General features: G+C 37.5%; 1 protein-coding gene across 1 annotated transcript in view; it reads left to right on the top strand.

The window, feature by feature from the left end:
- Nucleotides 1-19924, top strand: part of COQ3 (coenzyme Q 3) — a 54493-nt gene that overhangs the window by 33797 nt on the left and 772 nt on the right. The window contains exons 6-8 of the mRNA XM_010275164.2: nucleotides 5784-5833; nucleotides 9352-9501; nucleotides 19699-19779. Coding sequence (XP_010273466.1) covers nucleotides 5784-5833; nucleotides 9352-9501; nucleotides 19699-19779 — 281 coding nt within the window. The remainder of the gene's footprint in view (nucleotides 1-5783; nucleotides 5834-9351; nucleotides 9502-19698; nucleotides 19780-19924) is intronic.

Here is a 19924-nt window from a genome sequence, read left to right on the forward strand (position 1 = left end):
AATTGTTTGCTAAAATTTGGTTCAACTATATGTACTTGATAGACATTTTGAGGTGGGTTGATACACTAAATTCATGGAAAAACGTGGATGGCAAATTGGAAACATAGCAACCTTGTGGTACTAAGCTACAAACTTCTTACCCATTTAAGTGTTGATAAACATGTGAGAAAATAGAACACATATTGCTATTATTACTAGGTACGCCGATCTATCTAAAAATACATTTTTATTGGCCCATATCAACATATTTATTTGCTAAAATTTGTTTCCACTGTTTTTACTTGATAGACATTTTGAAGAGTGTTGATACTTTAAATTAATGAAAAAACATAGTTGGCAAATACTTGGGAACATAGCAAACCATAGCGTGGCACCAAAATTTAGTTAACAAATACGCTGATATGGGCTATTAACAACATTTTATGTAGATAGATCAGAATGCCTGGTAGTAATACCAATATGTGTTTTATTTTCACAAACGTTTATTAACACTTGGATGGGCAAGAAGTTTGTAGCTTAGTACTGCAAGGTTTGATGTTTTCCAAAGTGTCTATAAAATACATACCATGGAACCAAATTTTAGCAAAGAAATACATTGATATGGCTCAATAACAACGCATTTTCTGGATGGATCTGTGTACCCTCTAGTAATACCAAAATGTGTTCTCTTTTCTCGAATGTTTATCAAAACTTTGATGGGCAAGAAGTTTGTAGCTTAGTACCACAAGGTTTTCTATGTTCCCAAGTGTTTTCCAACTACGTCTATTAATGAAAAAATGTCTTTGGATGTTGATTTTACCATTAATTTTGTGCATCAAGTTTTTTCCAACACTTGGCAACACTTTTCCATGCTACATTTATTAAGAATTGGAAAGAAGTGGCATTTTCATCTCCTATTAAAGAAGTTCCCAATCTAGTTTGGTCCCCTCTGGATGTTGGTTTTGTTAGATGGGTTTAGAATCCATCATATGGATGGCCGAACCATGCTAGATGGTTGGGCAAAATTTCAAAAAATTTTCTAACTCTTTCGGGAACCAGTTTTCGGTAAATTTGAAAATTGTATTTTTAGGATTGGTCTTGCATTGAACCAGACTAAATTTGGAACCAAATTGAAAGGATATTATACCTAATACAGAGATCGTAAATCTTAGCACCCAAGGTGGAAGTTCATGCCCAATATTAGTCCCAAAATCGGCCTCCAACTGAAGATGGTGCAACGTACGAGAGAATCAATTCAACAACTTTGATTTCAGAAAATCTGCTATCCAACTGGCTTGGATTGAGTGGGATGAGTGAGCTTGAATTTCTTAGATGTTTTCTCTTGCAAAAACATAGAAGAAAACTGACAGAAATCAGTTCTTGTAATGGCTAGGTCATGATGGGTTTTTTGAGAGACAAGAGAGAAGAGAGAGTCCAAGACTGGTTCACCCGCTTCTCTCTTTATCTCTATATGGAGCTAACTCCTAATCTGACTAGGAGATGATCCAAACTTGATTTGGATCAGAACTTTTATTTTCTTAATTAATAAACATTATCCTTCTAAGAGGATAAGTGCTCCATACCCAGTTTTGACCAAAATCACATGACAATTTAAGTTGCCATGTGACAGCTTAACTAATCATATTAGTAATGGGCCTTAGGCCCATTTCTCTTAAAAGCTCACATCCCAAAGTGTTGCATGGCCACTTTGAGCCTGATAGTGTATGGTGTGGGACCTCACGAAGGGCTCACATAAGTCCATGAGGCTTCGACTCCACCTCTAATAGAGATTGGGCTGAATTCACTACTTAGGGCAATGAACACCTGAGCTAATCAGCATGGGCTCAATCTGGGCCCAACATATACACCTAAATGATCATTGGATTCAGCCACCTTATGAAGACCCAAGGATAATGGACTTATGTGAGATAAAGCCCATCAAGTAATCAGCCCTATAATGGTCTCTTACAAGTAACCTCTCGGCCCATAATCATCAGAACACTGTCCGACAGGGAAGGACCTGTCCCCTGGCTAGAAAAGGTGTAGTGTTACATTCTCTGCTCGGATAGATCTTAGGATTAAAACCTTTTGCAAACATTTTTCATAAAATAATAATATAATATATAAATATATTTTGCAAAAGCAAATTTTCAAACACAGATGAAATCCACTGCTGGCAATTTAGGTTTCCATTAGGGAGAGTGTAAACCCTAATATTCACTATGTCCGACAAAGGGATCAATTCTATCACTATGATCACCCACTCAAGTAATTTACTAAATTGCCCCAACATGCCCAGATATTTGACCCTTAATGGATCTCACTAATTGGCACATTAAAGGCAGCCCGATCCACTACTTAGTGTAGTATCATAATCAAGCCTGGAATTATGTGAAACTTTCCAGTTTTGCCCATCTATCTCCAAGGTCCAGGGCATAATTGGAAATTGGTTTGGGTTCAATGTTTCTTCCAAACACCCGCTACCTATGCTTTTGGTCTAACCCTAGAAATTGAGACAAGTTGCCCCAACTATTTGGCAACACACCAATGTTAGCCTTGTCAGGATAAACTCCCCAAGTCTATCCAATGGCTGAGAACATTCTAAACTAACACGAGTCTCATAAGTGTCCATTTTAAGGGGTAATACACAGAAAATATACCAATATAAACATGAAACAATAATATACTTTATTCACTTACAAATAAATGTTCATGTACATTATCTAACTTGTTTTACTGAATTTCGATGGTAGCAATAAAGGAAACGCATGCTCTTCATTTATAGGAGTATTCAAGAACGATGAGGGAAAAATTTTTGCTTTGTATTCTGGTCCTATTGGTAGTGGGGATTCCCTAAGAGCTGAAATCTTGGTGGTCTTGGAAGGGGTAAAGAGAGCACAACAGCTGAATATTAGAAAATTGATAGTGGAAGGTGATTCGATGTTAGTCATTGGCCAGATGCAAAAGGAAGAGATTGTGTTTTGGAAGTTCTTAAATGAGAAAAATAAATTTAAGCAGTTGATCTAGGACATGGAAATTAAGGGCCTGTTCGTTTGCTCTGAAGTCTGACATCTGAAAGTGCAATAATTACATTAAGCGGTATATTGGTATTGGTGAACTTTTCTTTCCTCTGAACTCTGAATGCAGAAAATGTTGTTCTGAATTCTGAAAATTATCAAATATCCATTTTAACCCCATATATGAGAGTTTTTGTTTGTCTTTTTGGGGGTATCATTGGAAAACAAAAAGTTGTATGATTGCACTTTAAGAGATAAGAGATAAGAGGAAACGAACAACAGTTTTTCTCTTAAAGTTAAAAGATTCCTCTTAAGAGTTAAGAGGAAACGAACAGGCCCTAAGTTTCAGTGGATTAAGAGAGTGCAAATTCATTGTGGACTTACTTGCCAAACAAGGGGTGGGAAGAGTCTTTCTTTTTTCAGCAATGTTGGGGAGGGTTAAGAGATTTTACCCCTCCCTCTTTCCTATTGTACTTTCTGCTGTCTTCTTTTAATAAAATTTCTGTTAATTATCCGAAAAAAAAATTCTGGTGTGGGCAAGGAAGTGAGAAGTGGGACTCTTGCTGATGATTCTAAACTGAAGAGAGCTCACTCCAAAAATGGAGTATTACACTTTGCTTACACTCTTACAGGGAGGAGGTCAGGTGGAGACAGAGATCAAGGATCAGGTGGTTGAAAGAGGGTGAAAGTAGTACATCTTTCTTCCACAAGGTGGCTAATGCTAGGTGCAAATCCAGTTCAATTAAGGTGGAAGGTCAAGTGGTTGAACAACCGAAAGAAGTGGAGAAAGCCATTGTGATCTTTTATGAAAATTTATTTTCTGAAACATGCAAGATGCTGAAGCTGGATGGTGTGTCGCTTGATTGCCTCTCAGATTCTCAGGTGGCAGACCTGGAGCCCCCATTTGGTGAATAAGATGCTAAACAGGAAATTGATAACTTGATGGGTGATAAGGCCCCAGGATCAAATGGATTCACTATTTTGTTTTACAATAAGTTTTGGCGAGTAATAAAAGACAACCTATAAAAGTTAGTAGGGGAGTTTCATAGGTCAGCTACTCTTGAAAGAAGTCTTAACTCCACATTCATTTCTCTAATTCCTAAGAGAGAATGGGCTGAGGATTTCAAGGACTTAGGCCAATAAGCTTAATTGGAAGCATTTTTAAAATAATTGCTAAGTTATTAGCCACCGGATTGATAAAGGTCATTGGATGTCCTGTTTCCGAGTAGCTAGGAGCTTTTGTATTTAACAGACACATCCAAGATGGGGTCCTTGAGGCCAATGAGTTGATTGACTTTAGATGGAGAAGTGGAAACCCAGGCATTCTGTGCAAGATTGACCTTGAGAAAGCTTATGGTAATGTCAACTAGGACTTCATGGAATATTTGCTTAGAAGAATGGACTTTGGCCAAAAGTGGAGAAACTGGATTAAGATGTGCATCTCAACTCCAAGATTCTCCATTTTGATCATTTATCCTGCTTGTGGTAAATTTCCTTCTTTTCTTTCTCTTTGTGATGGAAGGATTGAATAGAATGACATCTAAGAGCAGGGAGGATTGATCAAAGGTTTTGAAATGGGTAATACAGGCTTGAAGGTTCTTTTGTTATAATTTGCTGATGATGCCCTCTTTTTTTCATGATGTTGAGGATCAAGTGAGGCACCTAACGTTTCCAGTTAGGAAGGTTGAAAACTTAAATATCCTGGCTGATGAGGTGAAACAATGGATTCTTTCCCTCTGGATCTGCCCCTTGGAGCCAAGTGTACCTTTAAGAGCATTTGGAATCCCATGGTGGAAAAAATGTTCTTACTACATGTCTAGATGAGGTAAAATAACTCTTATTGAGAATGTTCTTGCAAACTTGTGTGCTTACTACATGTCTTTATTTCCTATTCTTGGGGTAGTTGCTGAAAGGTTGGAGAAAGCCATGAGAGACTTTCTCTGGTCAAGCTGGAAGAATCAATCTAAGCTCATTTGGTTAAATGGGAGCAAGTATGTAGGCCTGTCAGATGTGGTGGCAATTCTCGGTGACCTCCATTGCTCTTGATCTTTAGGTTGTAGCATTGAATGGTCTTGCTAGTCAATGGCATCCTTTTTTAAAATCGTCCATTGGGTTCACTTTAATCATTATTCATCCATAATCATCTCTTTCTTTCTTGAACTCCCTTTAAAGATCCTGCTATTCATTTCTTTCAAAACCTATAAAATAGCTGTCCTGGTGCACCTCCATGAAATCTTTCTTCCCCTTGGTATTCTGTAAAATGAAGGATTAAATGGCTCAGAAACACCAGTTGGAGGATTCTACCTGCAATCAAAAGGAGAGAGAAACCCTTCTCAAATGTTAGAGAGAAATCTACAGTTGATTAACATGTGGTAAGTGGGCTCTCTATTAGTAAAACAAAGAAAACAAACATGGTGAAAAGGCACCAGTTTGTGTTTTTGTATCTTCATATCCTTAATTTTCTTTGTATCATTTTTTAGAGAGAAAGAGAATTGGATATTAAGGGTTGTTTTGGGTTTTGTCCCTCTTGAGATATGCCTTACTGTGGTCACTTTGGGAGTGGGATAGCATTTTCTCTTGTATGTAAGATTTGCATTTATAAAAAGTGCCCAAAGTTGTATATGATCTTCAGTATCACTAACATCTCATGGGACATGACTTATTCACCATTTAATCCTATATTTTGAGTTATGTTAGATGTTTCTTTCATTTTACATATTTCAATGCATGATCCACCATAAGTATGGAGAAGCTTACATGAATAAATTCCTCTGGATTTGTGGACAGAAAAGTTGGTTGAGGAACAAAGAAAGTTTGATGCTGTGATTGCTCTAGAGGTATGCTGTATAGGGTAAGGAATGGCTACATCATTTGAGCTAATATGCCTACTAGTTTTCTGTGGAGTGTGTTTTGAAACAATTTTATGCTGATGATGTTATTTATAGTAGATGACTGTATAAATTATTTATCTAACGGTAAGTAAGGATGCAAGTCGGTAACCACCAAACTTTTGCTAGAGAAAATGGAACTGTTGACAAGGAATAGTTTTTGGTGGCTCTGTTTGTTGACTATCGATATCTGAAAGAGTCTGGCTTCCATATGGTTGGTCTGTCTTTGATGTGCAATTGCCATGAAGATACCTGTCATTTATTTATCCACTAAAGGTAGCAGATTTTATGGTCTCTCTTCTTTACTCTCTATAGAAGGAAAATTTTGTAAACCTTCCTTGGGTCATGGGATCTTTCTTTTTTTGGAGCACTATTTTATTTCTAATATGTTGGGAGGACAGAAGTTAGGATTAGCAGATTATGTGCTAACACCGGTTCCTTTGTTTTGGACTGGATGATGACTTTTGAAGTAGGAAAAGCCTCGTTTGAGAGAGATTTCTGCTGTTTCCTATTCTTCTTGGACATTATTGCAGAGGATGTATAGTGCACATGGTCTCAGCCAAGCAGAAATCTTCTTATTTCTGTTTAGGCCTTCTTTCAGCACTCTTTCCTCTTGCATATCCCTTTTCTTTTTCTTTTTCTTTTTTTGATAAATCTTGTATATCCCTTTTCTTGTGCTTTATAAAATTACCATCAGAGAGAGAGAGAGAGAGAGTGTCCTGCTTAATTGTACTAGATGACTATATGAATTTGTTTATTTAATGTTAAGAAGACAAGTTGTAGTCACCAAGTCTTGTTATAAAATAGATGTGGCAAAAGAGAAAATACAATCATAACAAAGCAAGTAAGCCAAGGTGTCCTGAACACTCTTGGTGGGGGTTGGAATTAATCACTCCCTTTTTCTTTTCAAATCTTTTCAAACTGTGAAAGATCTGGTAGTTGAGATGGTTACTCAGCATTATTCCTATACCAGAGACTTAGGATCAAACCTGTGGAACTGCAGGCTCTTTATGGTATGGCCCGTGGACCTTGTGTACCTGTCCCCACCCTTGTGTTCCTACTAACCTCTGACTGAATAGCCTAACTACTAAGACTTATAAAAGAAGAACAACTACTAAGATCCTAAACAAACAAATCCTACTCTTGTCTAACTTAGTTGTAGTAGATGACTAAATTTATTCATTTAATATTAAATGAGCAAATAAGGCAAGTTATTACCCAGTATTCCATAGTTCAGTATGTCATTGCCAAATGTTTTACTCCCTCAAAGATGGGGGCACAGAGAGATGTGTGACGGGACTTGGTTTATTAGAGTGTTTTTTTTTTTGTTAAGGGAAGTCATTAATGACCAAGCTTTTCTTGTTTTAGGTCTCTAAGGGATGAATCATAGTTGTCAAGGCGACGCCTAGGCGACAAGGCGCCCTTGGAGGCTCGCCTCGCCCAGTCGCCTGGAAAATCTTGGAATACATGTTGAGGAGGATGAACTTTGGTTAGAAATGGAGAAGCTGGATAAAAGTGTGCCTCTCTTCATCATCTTTTTCAGTGCTGGTAAATCGGAGTTCTTTTGGGTGGTTTCGGAGTTCTAGGGGCCTAAGACAAGGGGACCCCCTTTCCCCACTCTTGTTTATATGTGTGACAGAAGCACTAGCCAGACTTGTAGAGAGGGCCAGATGGGGAGAGTTAATGGAAGGTTTCAACGTAGAGAATGAGGAAATGGAGATTGCACTACTCCAATTTGTAGACGGCACTCTTTTTTCTGTGACGCTTACTGGGAGCAAATATGGAAAGTAAAAGCAATATTAAGATGGTTTGAGGTGATCATGGGTCTTCATATTAATATCCAAAAGAGTGAAATAATGGCAGATGGAAATGTGGGCTGCTAATTGGGGCTGCAGAGTTGGTAATCTTTCAACAAAGTACCTGGGTATGCCTCTGGGTGAAAATTGCGAATCTAACTCCTTTTGGGTGTCTATTTTTGAAAAAGCGGATAGAAAGTTGGCCTCTTGGAAGACCAAATACTTATCAAAAGGGGGTAAAGTTACTTTAATTAGAAGTGTATTATCCTCCCTTAAACTTTATTTCCTGTCTCTATTCCCAACCTCCGCAGATAGGGCTGCTGTGTTAGAAGAAAGATGAGATACTTTCTGTGGAGGGCGTGGAAGGAAGAGTCAAAATTCCATCTGGTGAATTGGAAAAAAGTTTGATGTTCCAGAGCAAATGGGGGTCTAGGGATCAGATCAATAAATCAGGTCAACAATGCTTTGTTAGGGAAGTGGTTGTGGAGATTCAATGAACAGCCGGACAGTCAATGGAGGAAATTAATTGTAGCTAAGTATGATTCCAGTAACAGGGAATGGGAAACAGATGAAGTAAGATCGGCCTATGGGTGTTCAGTCTGGAAGGCAATACAGAAACTCAATGCTCAGTTCATGAAGGGTATAAAGTATGAAGTTGGCAATGGGGAGAGAGTGCCTTTTTGGAAGGATTACTGGTGTGGGAATGAACCGTTAGGGGTTCTATTCTCAGACCTGTTCGAGATTGCTACTAACAAGGATGCATGTGGCAGATTACCTAGAGAGGCAAAATGGGCTTTGTATTCGGAACCCCCAGTTCAGGCGAAACTTAAATGATTGAGAGGTGAATTGCTTGGTCAGTTTGCTCCAGGTTTTATATGGTTCAGGTACAGCTGGAGTATGGTTCAGGTCAGTTTGCTCCACTTTGGGGTGAAACTTCACCCTTTCCAAGCGACAGGATTTGGGTAAGGTCTGTTTCTTCCAAACTGGCTTTTCTTGTCTGGTTTGCAGTGCTGGATAAGATCCTAACTTAGGATAATTTAGTTAGGAGAAGAATGGAGGTGACAGATATGGCATGTACTTTGTGTAATGATTGTGTAGAAACTTTTAGTCATCTGCTAATTCACTGCAAAATCATTCATTGGAGTTGGACAAGATTGATGAGTTTGTTTGGGATTCATATGTGCTTCCCGGATGATGTGAAGGGATTCATGGGAGCTCGGTATTTAAGTGGTTTAAGCAGGGCTGGAAAATTAGTTTAACATACTTCCTTCAGCAGTATTTTGGGCAGTGTCGTGTGAAAGAAACAGCAGAATTTTGAAGATAGACAAAGTTCAAAAGAAGAGGTCTTTAAAAGGATTTCAGGAATAATGCATTCATGGATGGCAAACGACTCGTTATTCAAAAATAGACAATCATGTTCTTTTTTTTATCAAGATTTCCTTTTGTTAGGAGTTCATAATTTTGGTGGGGCTGATTGTTGGGTATACTGGTTTTCTTTATTCCCTCTTGTACAGATTTTCTTTGTACAGGGGTGTGCATAGTTGTATGGTTTTAAAGATTATTAATGAAATACTTTACCTTACGGTTTAAAAAAAAAAAAACATCATATCAATATGGCATGTTAAACAATTGAACATTATATGTTTTGGAAAATTGAAATTTTGACTGCAGGTAATTGAACATGTAGCGGATCCTGCTGAGTTCTGCAAATCTTTGGCAGCACTAACTGATACTAATGGAGCTACTGTGATCTCTACAATTAACCGCTCTATGAGATCATATGCAACTGCCATAGTTGCTGCTGAGTATCTCCTCCATTGGGTATGTTTATATTGTTAAATACATTTATCCATCTAAGTACTTATTTTGTCTTTTTTTTCCATTAGTAATTGGTTATCTGACCATTGGGGCTGCTTGCGACATTTTTGGACATTTTGATTTACAAGAGTTTCATGATGCGATCAAGCACTTAAACAATGTTTTACTTTATTGAGTGTGCCCCATGAATGTTGTGAGATAAGTTATGTTAAATTCTGTAAAATTAGTCACATCATATGTTCAATTATTTCTTGAAAATAACAAAGTGTTTTATGCTGTAAGACATAAAGGTAACTCTTCACTCTGTATAATGCATATAGCTTACCTATAACTTGATAATCTTGTGCATTTAAAATTTGCTAGTTGTCAAGTTGATTTGGAGGTGCCTATGCTATGGTGTCTTGCTGGAATAACTTTAGTAATCAAGCAGAATAATTTTCCAAGGGAAAACGGGGTGCTACTAATGTTGCTACAAATGCAGGATATTCTACTACCCCACATGTCTTTCTTGGTACTCCAGCTAAGAAGTTGGCTGCAGCTCAGGCTGATATTGAAAAGTTTAGCCACCTCCTATCTTAATTTGATAGTTTGTTGGGAAATTCTAACCCTTTCATTGCCTTTTCTAAGACAGATACCAAATCCTTTGCGTCAGACATCTACCTGTCCTTACCATAGTTTTCAAGACGCCAAGGCGAGGCTAGGCGACAGGGGGGCGCCTTGTTGCCTAGGCACCCATAAGTGGGCACCTAGGCGTCACCTAGGCGATGGATTTTTTTAAGTAAAAACCACATATCCTAGGGTAGTTCCCCAAGTTCCATAACCAACTTTCTTTAATAGTTATCCATAATTTTCATAAGAAAATTATAAGCTTCATGTTTAAGTCTAAAAAATCAACATATTTATGAGAAGAAAAAGAAGAAATGAAAGAAAATTCAAAAATATAGGGGCAGAACCCCTTTTTTTGTTATAGGAAAAGAAGAAGAAGAAGAAGAAGAAGAAGAAGAATTTAACAATGTCTATTTTATAATTGTAATATCAAAAAATAACAATATAAAGTATTTTATTACACAGTATGCAAAACTGCTTGGCGACTAGGTGAGGCGAGCCTCCAAGGGCACCTTGTCGCCTAGGCACACACTTAGGCATCGCCTTAACAACTATGGTCCTTACTAGGTAGTTGATTCTAGTGCATTGATCATATGACAGGTATGTCATCCTTGTTCACTTAATATCACCTCTTTTTGAGTCATGATAAAGTAACCATAGTTGTTGGTTCCTTGGCTTCCACTCTAGCAAGGTACCATAGGTGTCAAGGTGCCAAGGCGAAGCTAGGCTGTAGGGGAGTGCCTAGCCACCTAGGCATCACCTAAGCAATGTTGAAGCCTAAAAATAGAAATTCTAAGATGGAAAAATTGGACAGGTTGGAGGAAGAAACAATTTAAGAAGAGAGAGAGAGAGAGAGAGAGAGAGAGAGAGGTTGTGGCTGAAGAATGATTCATCACAAAGTGGTAATGTGGAGACAAAAATCTAGAGTGTCGTGGCTGAAGAAGAAGATAAAAATACATCTTTTTTATTTTTCAAGGAAAGTAGGAGTTTCATTTTTAGGCTAGAAGAAGGGGATGGGTGATTGATAACAAAAAGGAGATTGAGGAAGCAATAAGGGACTTTTATATGAAGCTATTCACATTACCTCAAAGTATAAAGTGTTTCTTGGAAGCCTTGGAGTTTAGATAAATTGGGGAAATGATGAGGGATTGGTTGGAAAGAGAGTTTGATGAGGAGGAAGTTGGGGGGATAGTTAAAGTCATGAAGGTGGATAAGGCTACAGAAAACTTTGGAGCATTGTTAATAGTGATTGATGTATTCAAGGAGTTTTGAAAATAAAAATTGGTGGGAAAAAGTGCAAATGCCACATTTATATCTCTTATACCTAAGGTAAAAGGTGCTTGTAAGGTGAGAGACTTCAGGCTAATAAGCTTAATATCTAGCTCATGCAAGGTAATTGCAAAAGTTCATCGAAGAAGATTAAGATCTATGTTGCATGAGATAGTGGGGCCAACTCAAATGGCTTTTTTTTTTTTTGATTAGCAACACAAAATTTTATTAAATACTTAAAGAGAGAGAGAGAGAGAGAGAGATTACAACAAGAGGTTGTTAGACCTGAAACCCTTTACAGCAAGAGAACCCCACCACCCTGTTATAATGATATCTATGTACTCCTTGATTAACTAATCCATCCACCAAACCATTAGTGGATCTTCTAACCCATATTACTTGAATGTTAACATGTCTTCACAACATCTTGAACCACCTGAAGTCATTTCTTAATTGCCATAATACCCCTTCTTCTTTCAACCACCAATTACTATCTTTGAATCCCCTTCCACAATCAACCTTGTGATTCCCATCTCTTTAGCTTTTTGCATCCCAAAAATAGCAGCACGGATTCTACTCTCACCGAATCACCCTGTTCAATTGGCCCCGAGTACATTACACATATGTTCCCACTCTCATCCCGTACCACTCCTCCAATTCCAGAAGGTCCCAGGTTGCCCAAATTGCTTCCATCAAAATTTAATTTTATCCATCCTCCAGCTGGGGGAGACTAAGCCTCAAGGAGTTTTTGTTTCCTAGAGGAGGTATTAACTATTGACCCCCAATTCCTGAAGAAGTCTTTCACTGTAAAATATGAAAAAAGTTTCATAGTCTTCACTCAATGTGCTATTATTATTGTAACAGTCTCAATAACCATCTCCTTATTCCTTTCTTTGTCCTCAAAAATTTCTTGAGTTCTTCCCCTCCCAAACTGTGCAAACTACAACTGTCCTTGCACATTTCCACAAGATTCTGCCTCTTCTCCTCCCAAATACAACAAGAGAAGGGGCAGGTAACTTTCATTAAGAAAAAGGAGAAATAGATACAGATACAAATTTACAAGTGAGCCCAAAACATAGAGTCCCTAGTCACTCCTTGTTTGGCTAACCCATCAGCAAAGGAATTAGCATTTCTTTCTACCCAATTCAATTTCACTTCAATATCCTTATCATCCACTTAAATTTTCTCCTCTCATTGTTGTAGTTCCATATGCTAGCAGTATCATCTTTCAGCCAGCCCACTACCAATTTAGAACCTCCCTCTATAACCAGTTTGGTGATGTTCAATTCATTAGCCCTTTGAGTTCCTTCTAGAACAGCTGAAATCTCAGCCCAGAGAGAATCACCCATTCCAATTGGCCCCGAAAAAGAGCTATTACCTGATGGACCTGGATTTCCAATGCTACTAAGAAGTCTGCCCATTCAACTTACACAAAATTCATCAGTTGGGAGACAAGAATCGGTTTGGTCTTTTCTTCTGCAACAAAGTACACGTGTTGATGTACCCATGGAAATTTTCCCAAAAAGAAACCACTGACTTTTGGAGGAATAGGAGCACTCCAAACTTATTTCATTGGAAAGGGAGAAGTGGTTGCAAGTTAAGAAAAGAATGACTACAAGTAAACAACCTTGAAGGACTGGAGAACCACACCCAACTATCACCTATTGAATCATCAAAAGCTAAGTTATCCAAGATATTTAGCAGACAAGACATTGAGGGGATTTCAGACTCTCTAAGGTTTCTCACCAGCCCCAAATTCCAGTTCAACCTAGTAGAGGAGAGACCCAATGAAGTCAAACATAGGTTTTTCTTCAAGACTTGAAACAGAAAACAAGGAAGAAAACACATCTTTCAAGGGGAGCTCCTCAAGAAATTAAGGGAGGATACCATGCATTGATTTCCACGATGCAACTTGATTAGATTTTTGTAGAATACTAACATCCCAACCATTTCTTGAAAGTCCATGAGTACTTGAAACCACTTTATGCCATAACCTTTCATTCTCCAAGGGGAAACACCACAACCACTTACCTAAAAGAGCAAGGCTTTTCTTGTCAATATTTCCTAGACCCAATCCACCCTCTTCCACCTAATGAGATAGCTCCTTTTTGACCCAACTAATCTTTTCTCTATCCTCTCCACAACTGGATTCCAAAAACTAGTAGACCTCAGGTTGCCGCCTAGAGGTAATCCTAAATATTTTAAAGGCCACTCCCTCTAACACCCCAAAGTCTCGGCCAAAGAGTATAATTCATCTTGTTCAACATTTATACTAACCACTATACTCTTGCTCCAATTAACTTTTAAATTAGACATTCTTTCATAGGGACTCACTACCAATTTCAAGTTTTCAACCCAACTCAACTCTCCCCATCACAAAAAAAAAATAATCAAAATGTAATCTACAAACTGAAGATGGGTGACCAACACTCTCTCTCTCCCCACCACCCAATCTATAAAAAGGTGCAATTGACTGGCCCTAAAGATCAACCTACTAAGAACCTCTGCCACCAAAGTGAAAAGGAAAGGGAAAAGGGTGTCACCTTGTCTTAGACCTCTAATGGTTTCAAAGAAATCAACCACTGATCCATTTATAATCATAAGCTTTCTCCAAGTTCAACTTATTTGCCACTCCCTTTTTCCAAGGTCTTTTTTGAGCCTTTACACATTTATTTGCAATAAGAATTTGATCCACAATCTACCTATCTTGAATAAAGGCCCCTATTGAGTGATAATTGAAGTAAGTACTTTCTTAATCCTCAAAGACAACACCTTAGAATGACTAGTAACCAAACTAGTCATTGGGGAGCTAATATATTTTATCTCCCCTCTTGTATCCATATTTCCTCTTTTCTCTTAATTTAATGAAGCTGGTGTAATTGATCAAAAAAAAAAGACAACACCTTAGAAATTATTTTATAAATGCTAGTAACCAAACTAATTTGTCTAAAATCCTTCAAATGACTAGCATTAGACTTTTTTGGCACCAAGGTAATAAAGGTAGATTTTTTTTCCCAAATCAATTATACCCCTCCTATGAAACTCTTTAAACACTTTGATCAAATCCACCCTAATAATCACCCAACAACCCTGATAAAAAGCCATTGTAAATCCATTTGGATTTGGTTCCTTAGATCTATCCATGGAAAATATTGCTTCCTTGATTTCTTCTTCAAATCTTTTTTCCAAGAATTGGACTTGAGAAGCTTCAAGTGACTCCATTTAAGCCCTTCAGTTGACCATCTTTCATTAAGTGGCATGAAATAAATTGATTTAAAGTGATCAACAAAGGCCTTTTCTATCTCTACCTGATCTGTGACATCAATGATATCTATTTCTAAGCAAGAGATTAGATTTTTCCTCCTACCATTTTCAATTGCACGGAAGAACCTTGTGTCACCAACTTATTTCCTCCCATAGCAAAGCCTCCTCAAGTTCCTTTTTCAAGTTCAATCTCTATCCTCTCTATCTTCTTCTTCTAATGGATTCTCTACCTCCTTTCTATCTAATTCCTCAATTTGTATGATCAAATTAGCCTTCTTTTCCTCCAATCTTCCAAATTGCATTTTATTCCACTCTTTTATATCTGCCTTCAGCTTTTGTAACTTCTTCATATATCTTCGTCCCTCCCATTTAGGCAATTGCTGTTGTTCAATCCACCATTCCTTCACTTTTTGTTTAAAGTTGGGAAGTGTAAGCCATATATTTTCAAATCTGAAAGAGGTAGGGCAACCTATAACACCCTGCTAGAAAACATAGAATGGCCAGTGATAAGAGATGGTTCTAGGAAAAGTGCTTCCTAGCAAACTATTCCAATGTTCTTCCCAATCAAGAGAAACCAAGAATCTATCCAGATTGGAACAAAATAGGATTTTCTTGAAGATTTAACCACACGAACTTTGATTACCACAAGGGAATATCTCTCACATCAAAGGAACCAATAAAAGCATTGAATCTAGGGATGAAAATGGATTGGATCACATCGAATTCGAATTGGGGTTTATCCGAATCAGATCTGATAATACAAATAGTAGATCCGGTTGGATCTCACAACATCAATTTGAATCCAAACCTATTAAGGATATTGGATATCCTAACCTGATCCAATCCAATTTAATTTCTGAAAATTTTAACTAGTAAAAGAAAAAATGTGTAACAGTTTAGATAAAGAAAACAAATATTTTTTCCACTATTCTCATCATATATATACATGTTTTTTTATAAATAAATAAATAATATAAAAATACAAAAATGCAATATAAACATATTTATAAATAAATAAATAACACATTATCCGATTCATCCAAAAATCCAACAAGGGGATATCCAAATCTGACAGATTTCGGTTTGGGTCGGATCATGATCCGATCCATTTGCACCCCTAATTGAATCTTCTCATATTGGTTGTTACCCTTTGTCTTGTACTATTCGTTTCTTTTGCAAATCTTGCCATATTGAAATCACCTCCAGCACACCATGGCCCCTCCCATAGACCCCTAATAGCTACTAGCTCTTCCCACATCAGGGTTTTTTCCCTAAAAGAATTAGTCCCACAAACATTGGTTAGAACCCAATCCAATCCATCTTGAAGGTTTTTCAGTTTAACCAACAAAGTAAAATTCCCTATCATCTCCTCGGTGCATTATACAGCATTTTCCTTATCATTTTTTGCCCTGAAGCTCCCCAAGATGGAGTGAAGCTCCAATTGACTTCTTTTTTACCCCGAAAGCTTCTTACCCATTTCCCATCAAGCTCCTGAATGTTAGACTTGAATCAAAAAAATATCAAGGGGGTTGAGACAAGGTGATCCCCTTTCTCCTTTACTATTTTTCATTGCTGTAGAGGTGTTAAGTAGGTTGGTGCTTAAGGAGGTGGATATGAGTATGATTGAAGGTTTTAAAGTCAGCATGGGAAGGATTTCCCATTTCTCACATCCAGTTTGCAAATGATACCTTAATATTTTTGGAAGCTTTAGTAGACCAGGTTACCAAGCTAAGGGTCCTTTCTCAAGTGCTTTGAAGTGTTGCCAGGTCAAAAAATCAATTTAAACAAGAATATTATGATTAGTGTTGGGGATTTTTCTCAAACATTGTTGAAAGATTGTACAGTTTCTTTCGGGTGTTTGGTTGGTGAGTTTCCATTTACTTATCTGGGTTTACTTATTGGTGCTAAAGCTTCTATTTTCTTTACTTGGCAGCCAGTGTTGTATAAAATTGATCAAATATTGGCAGGGAGAAAGGGGAAATACTTTGTCCCTTGGAGGAAGAATTACAAGTCTTTGTCTAACCTTCTAGTGTACTCTTTCATTGCTCAAGATCCCATCATCTGTAGTAAGATGCAAAGAAATTTCTTATGGAACATCAAGGATTTGGAGAAAAAATATCTTGTGAAGTGGGACTTAGTATGTACAGATAAGAAAGACGGAGGTCTTGGGATAAGGAGAGTAAAGCTTGTTAACAAGGCATTGTTGGGGAAATAGCTCTGGAGATTTGGGGAGGAAACAAATTCTTTGTGGAGAAAGGTGGTGGCTTGCAAGTATGGTGTTTTAGATTTTGGGTGGAATTCAAGGTAGGTTAAATCATCTTATGGAGTATGTTTGTGGAAAGGAATTATGAGTTTTCATTCAGCCTTCTTGAACTTTGTCTATTTTAAGGTGGGAGATGGTGCAAACATAAGATTTTGAGAGGATGATTGGTGAGGTATTGGTAGGTTTTATGAGTTGTGAACATGACTCTACGGCATAAGTCGGAGAAATGTGTCTTGCTGACTGCTATGAGATAAACCAAGGAAGAGTTGTGAGGTGTCCAAGATTTAAAAGGCCCCTCCTTGTTTAGGAGGTTGAGGAAATTGTGGAGCTGTTTGGCAAAATTATAGTCATCTTGACAGAAAAAAATCATGTGTGATGGTGGAAAGAAAGTAGGAATAGTGTGTTCTTGGTAAAATCTTTTTAAAATGTTTTGGTGAGAAATCAGGTGGAGAAGTCGGATGTTCAGGGGATTTGGGGGAATCAAATTCCCTTGAGGGTGGAGGTTTTGCTTGTTTGGTGGCTTTGGACAGCATTCTTACCCATGGCAATATTAAAAATAGCGGAATTCAGCTGGCAAGCAGATACATGAGAATGTGATACACTTATTTTTTGGTGGTTACTTCTCAAAGTACTTATGGTGTTACTACTTCAGTGTCTTTAGACTTGACATGTGGAATCCAAGAACGCCTAAAGAAATTGTTGGTAGCTGGCTTACATTGAGGAGAAATAGGAAGGCTCAAGGGAAAGATTTTGGAGCTGCATTCATTTTGCCATTTGCTGGGAATTTTGGAAGGAGAAATAGAAAAATTTTTCAAGGACAATCAAATGCAGGGATAAAGTTGTTTTCTTGAGCAGAAAGAGATCTAGGAATTGGGAATAACTTTTAGTCTTCTTTAGAGTTAGAATATGTGAGCTGATTTCTATAATTTGCTGTGATTTTGGTGTTTTTTTTGGGTATGGTGACTCCTCGTCACCTCATGGGTGTACTTTTTTTGTTTTATTAATAAATTTTCCTTTTTTATTTATTACAAAAAAACTAATCTGCTAGGTTTGATAACAATCAACAATTGTCTTTTACTAATAGTTAGCAATAATTAGTGTTTTAAAATGCAGAGGTGTAAAATGTGTGAAGCGTAGTTAACACAAGAGGCATTAGCCTTCTCAAGAGGAGTCTATATGAGGCATGCATTAAGTGCATGTGGCGTACACATCAAAAAGCATTTGAAGAGTAAGCCTCATGCACCTGAGACATGCCTCAAAAGCATCAATGCCTCCAGCATACACCTCAAGACGTTTTGCCACCTTACTTGGAGAGTTGGAGGGTGCCTCCAGGCTGACACCTCACATGCCTTTAAAAACATTGGCAGCAATCTCAATCAAGTACAAACTTCATATTAAAACATATGAAATTAACATATTCATGACATAGCAGTCATGTGCTCAGAAGTTGCCAAAAGCCTATTGTGCATACACACCTATGATACCTAGATACCTATTAGACCTGTTCATGGGCCAGGTTTGGGCTGGGCTTTGCCTCTTTGTAAACAGAAAATGACCAGGCCCGAGCCCGAAGACTGATCTAGACAGATATTTTATATTATATTAATTATATTTTTTATTATATATATAATATTATCGGACTGGGCCAGCCCATCAGGCTACCCAGCCCATGAACAGGTCTAATACCTATTCAAGGGGGCCATATTGTTTCAGATACTTTAATGCTTAGTGTAATTTCATATCCAATACGCATCCTTGTCATATTTGGGTAGCATAGATGCACACCACAACCAATTGGTGTGGTAGAGCTTCTGGGGAGATGTTGTAGAGCTTGTATGATAGGATGCCTTCCAAGGTACTCTATAAGCCCCCACATTAGGTTCTCTTTCTTGATCAGTTACTATTTTCACTTCCATTTTGTGCGTTTGGATCAGAAGAACAGCTACTGAATTGGGTGATAACCTGGCCAAAGCAGGGGTAAATAGGGAGAACTTGTACAGCAAAAGATCTATGCTGTAAAGGGGAAGGGGGAGTAAATGTAAAATTACTGTGTTTGGGGACTGTCTTCATGGAAGACTGGGCTTTGGTTTGTGTTCTAGACCAAACTTTCATGCTATAATCTCATATTATACTCTGTATTTCAATATTAATGAAATTTTCTTTTATTGATCCAAAAAAGAACAAAAACAATTTAGGATAATTCAATGTGATATTTGGCAGACAATCTCTTAAGACTAAATTTGTTAAGATGCAAGTTTTTCCCTTGGTTTTGTGGTCACATGAATTGATAAGGAGTTCTTTCTATGATCAAGTTTTGAAGAAATCACCATTAATTTCCTTGTTAATAAAGAGTGTTGGCAGCAGTGGAAATTTTAAGTTTGAACATGACTTGCAACTGTTATCATTTTTTATGATCAAATGAAAGATCCTCACTTAATCTAAATACATGAAAATTATGATCATTTTAAATTGCTCAAGGAGACTAAATTCCATAGTCTTCTCATTGTAATAATCTAAAGGAGTCAAACACCATGGTAACATTGCAACCGGTTATAGTTTCCCAGACAGCTTCTAGATGTGACTTGGATGCCTTTCTTCTGGACAATTTGATTGCTAGATGTCAAGCCAAAATAGAACTTAACAATTTTTTACCTGAAAAGGTAAAGTATAGAAATTGTACCAATGGCTGGGAAAAAGAATATGCATTTACACCTAATGACTCTATGCATTCAATCCATATTTATGGGGCTTTTCTGTAGCGTTTCATCAGACTAACAATGTAATTTATGTTTCTGTAGCTTCCTAGAGGCACACATCAATGGTCAAGTTTTCTTACTCCTGAAGAACTAGTGCTGATCCTACAACGAGCTTCAATATCTGTATGTCAAAATGCATACCTTGTTCTTTTATCAGTTACTGCAATTAAATTCTTTTAGTAAGATTAAAAAAAAACATATTTTGAAGGGTTTTGGAAAGAGAACCATTATAAGGATGCAGCCATAGCTTGGCATACTAACATTAAAG

This window comes from Nelumbo nucifera, chromosome 3, assembly GCF_055504915.1.
Source record: "Nelumbo nucifera cultivar China Antique chromosome 3, China Antique-T2T, whole genome shotgun sequence".
Taxonomy (NCBI): Eukaryota; Viridiplantae; Streptophyta; class Magnoliopsida; order Proteales; family Nelumbonaceae; genus Nelumbo; species Nelumbo nucifera.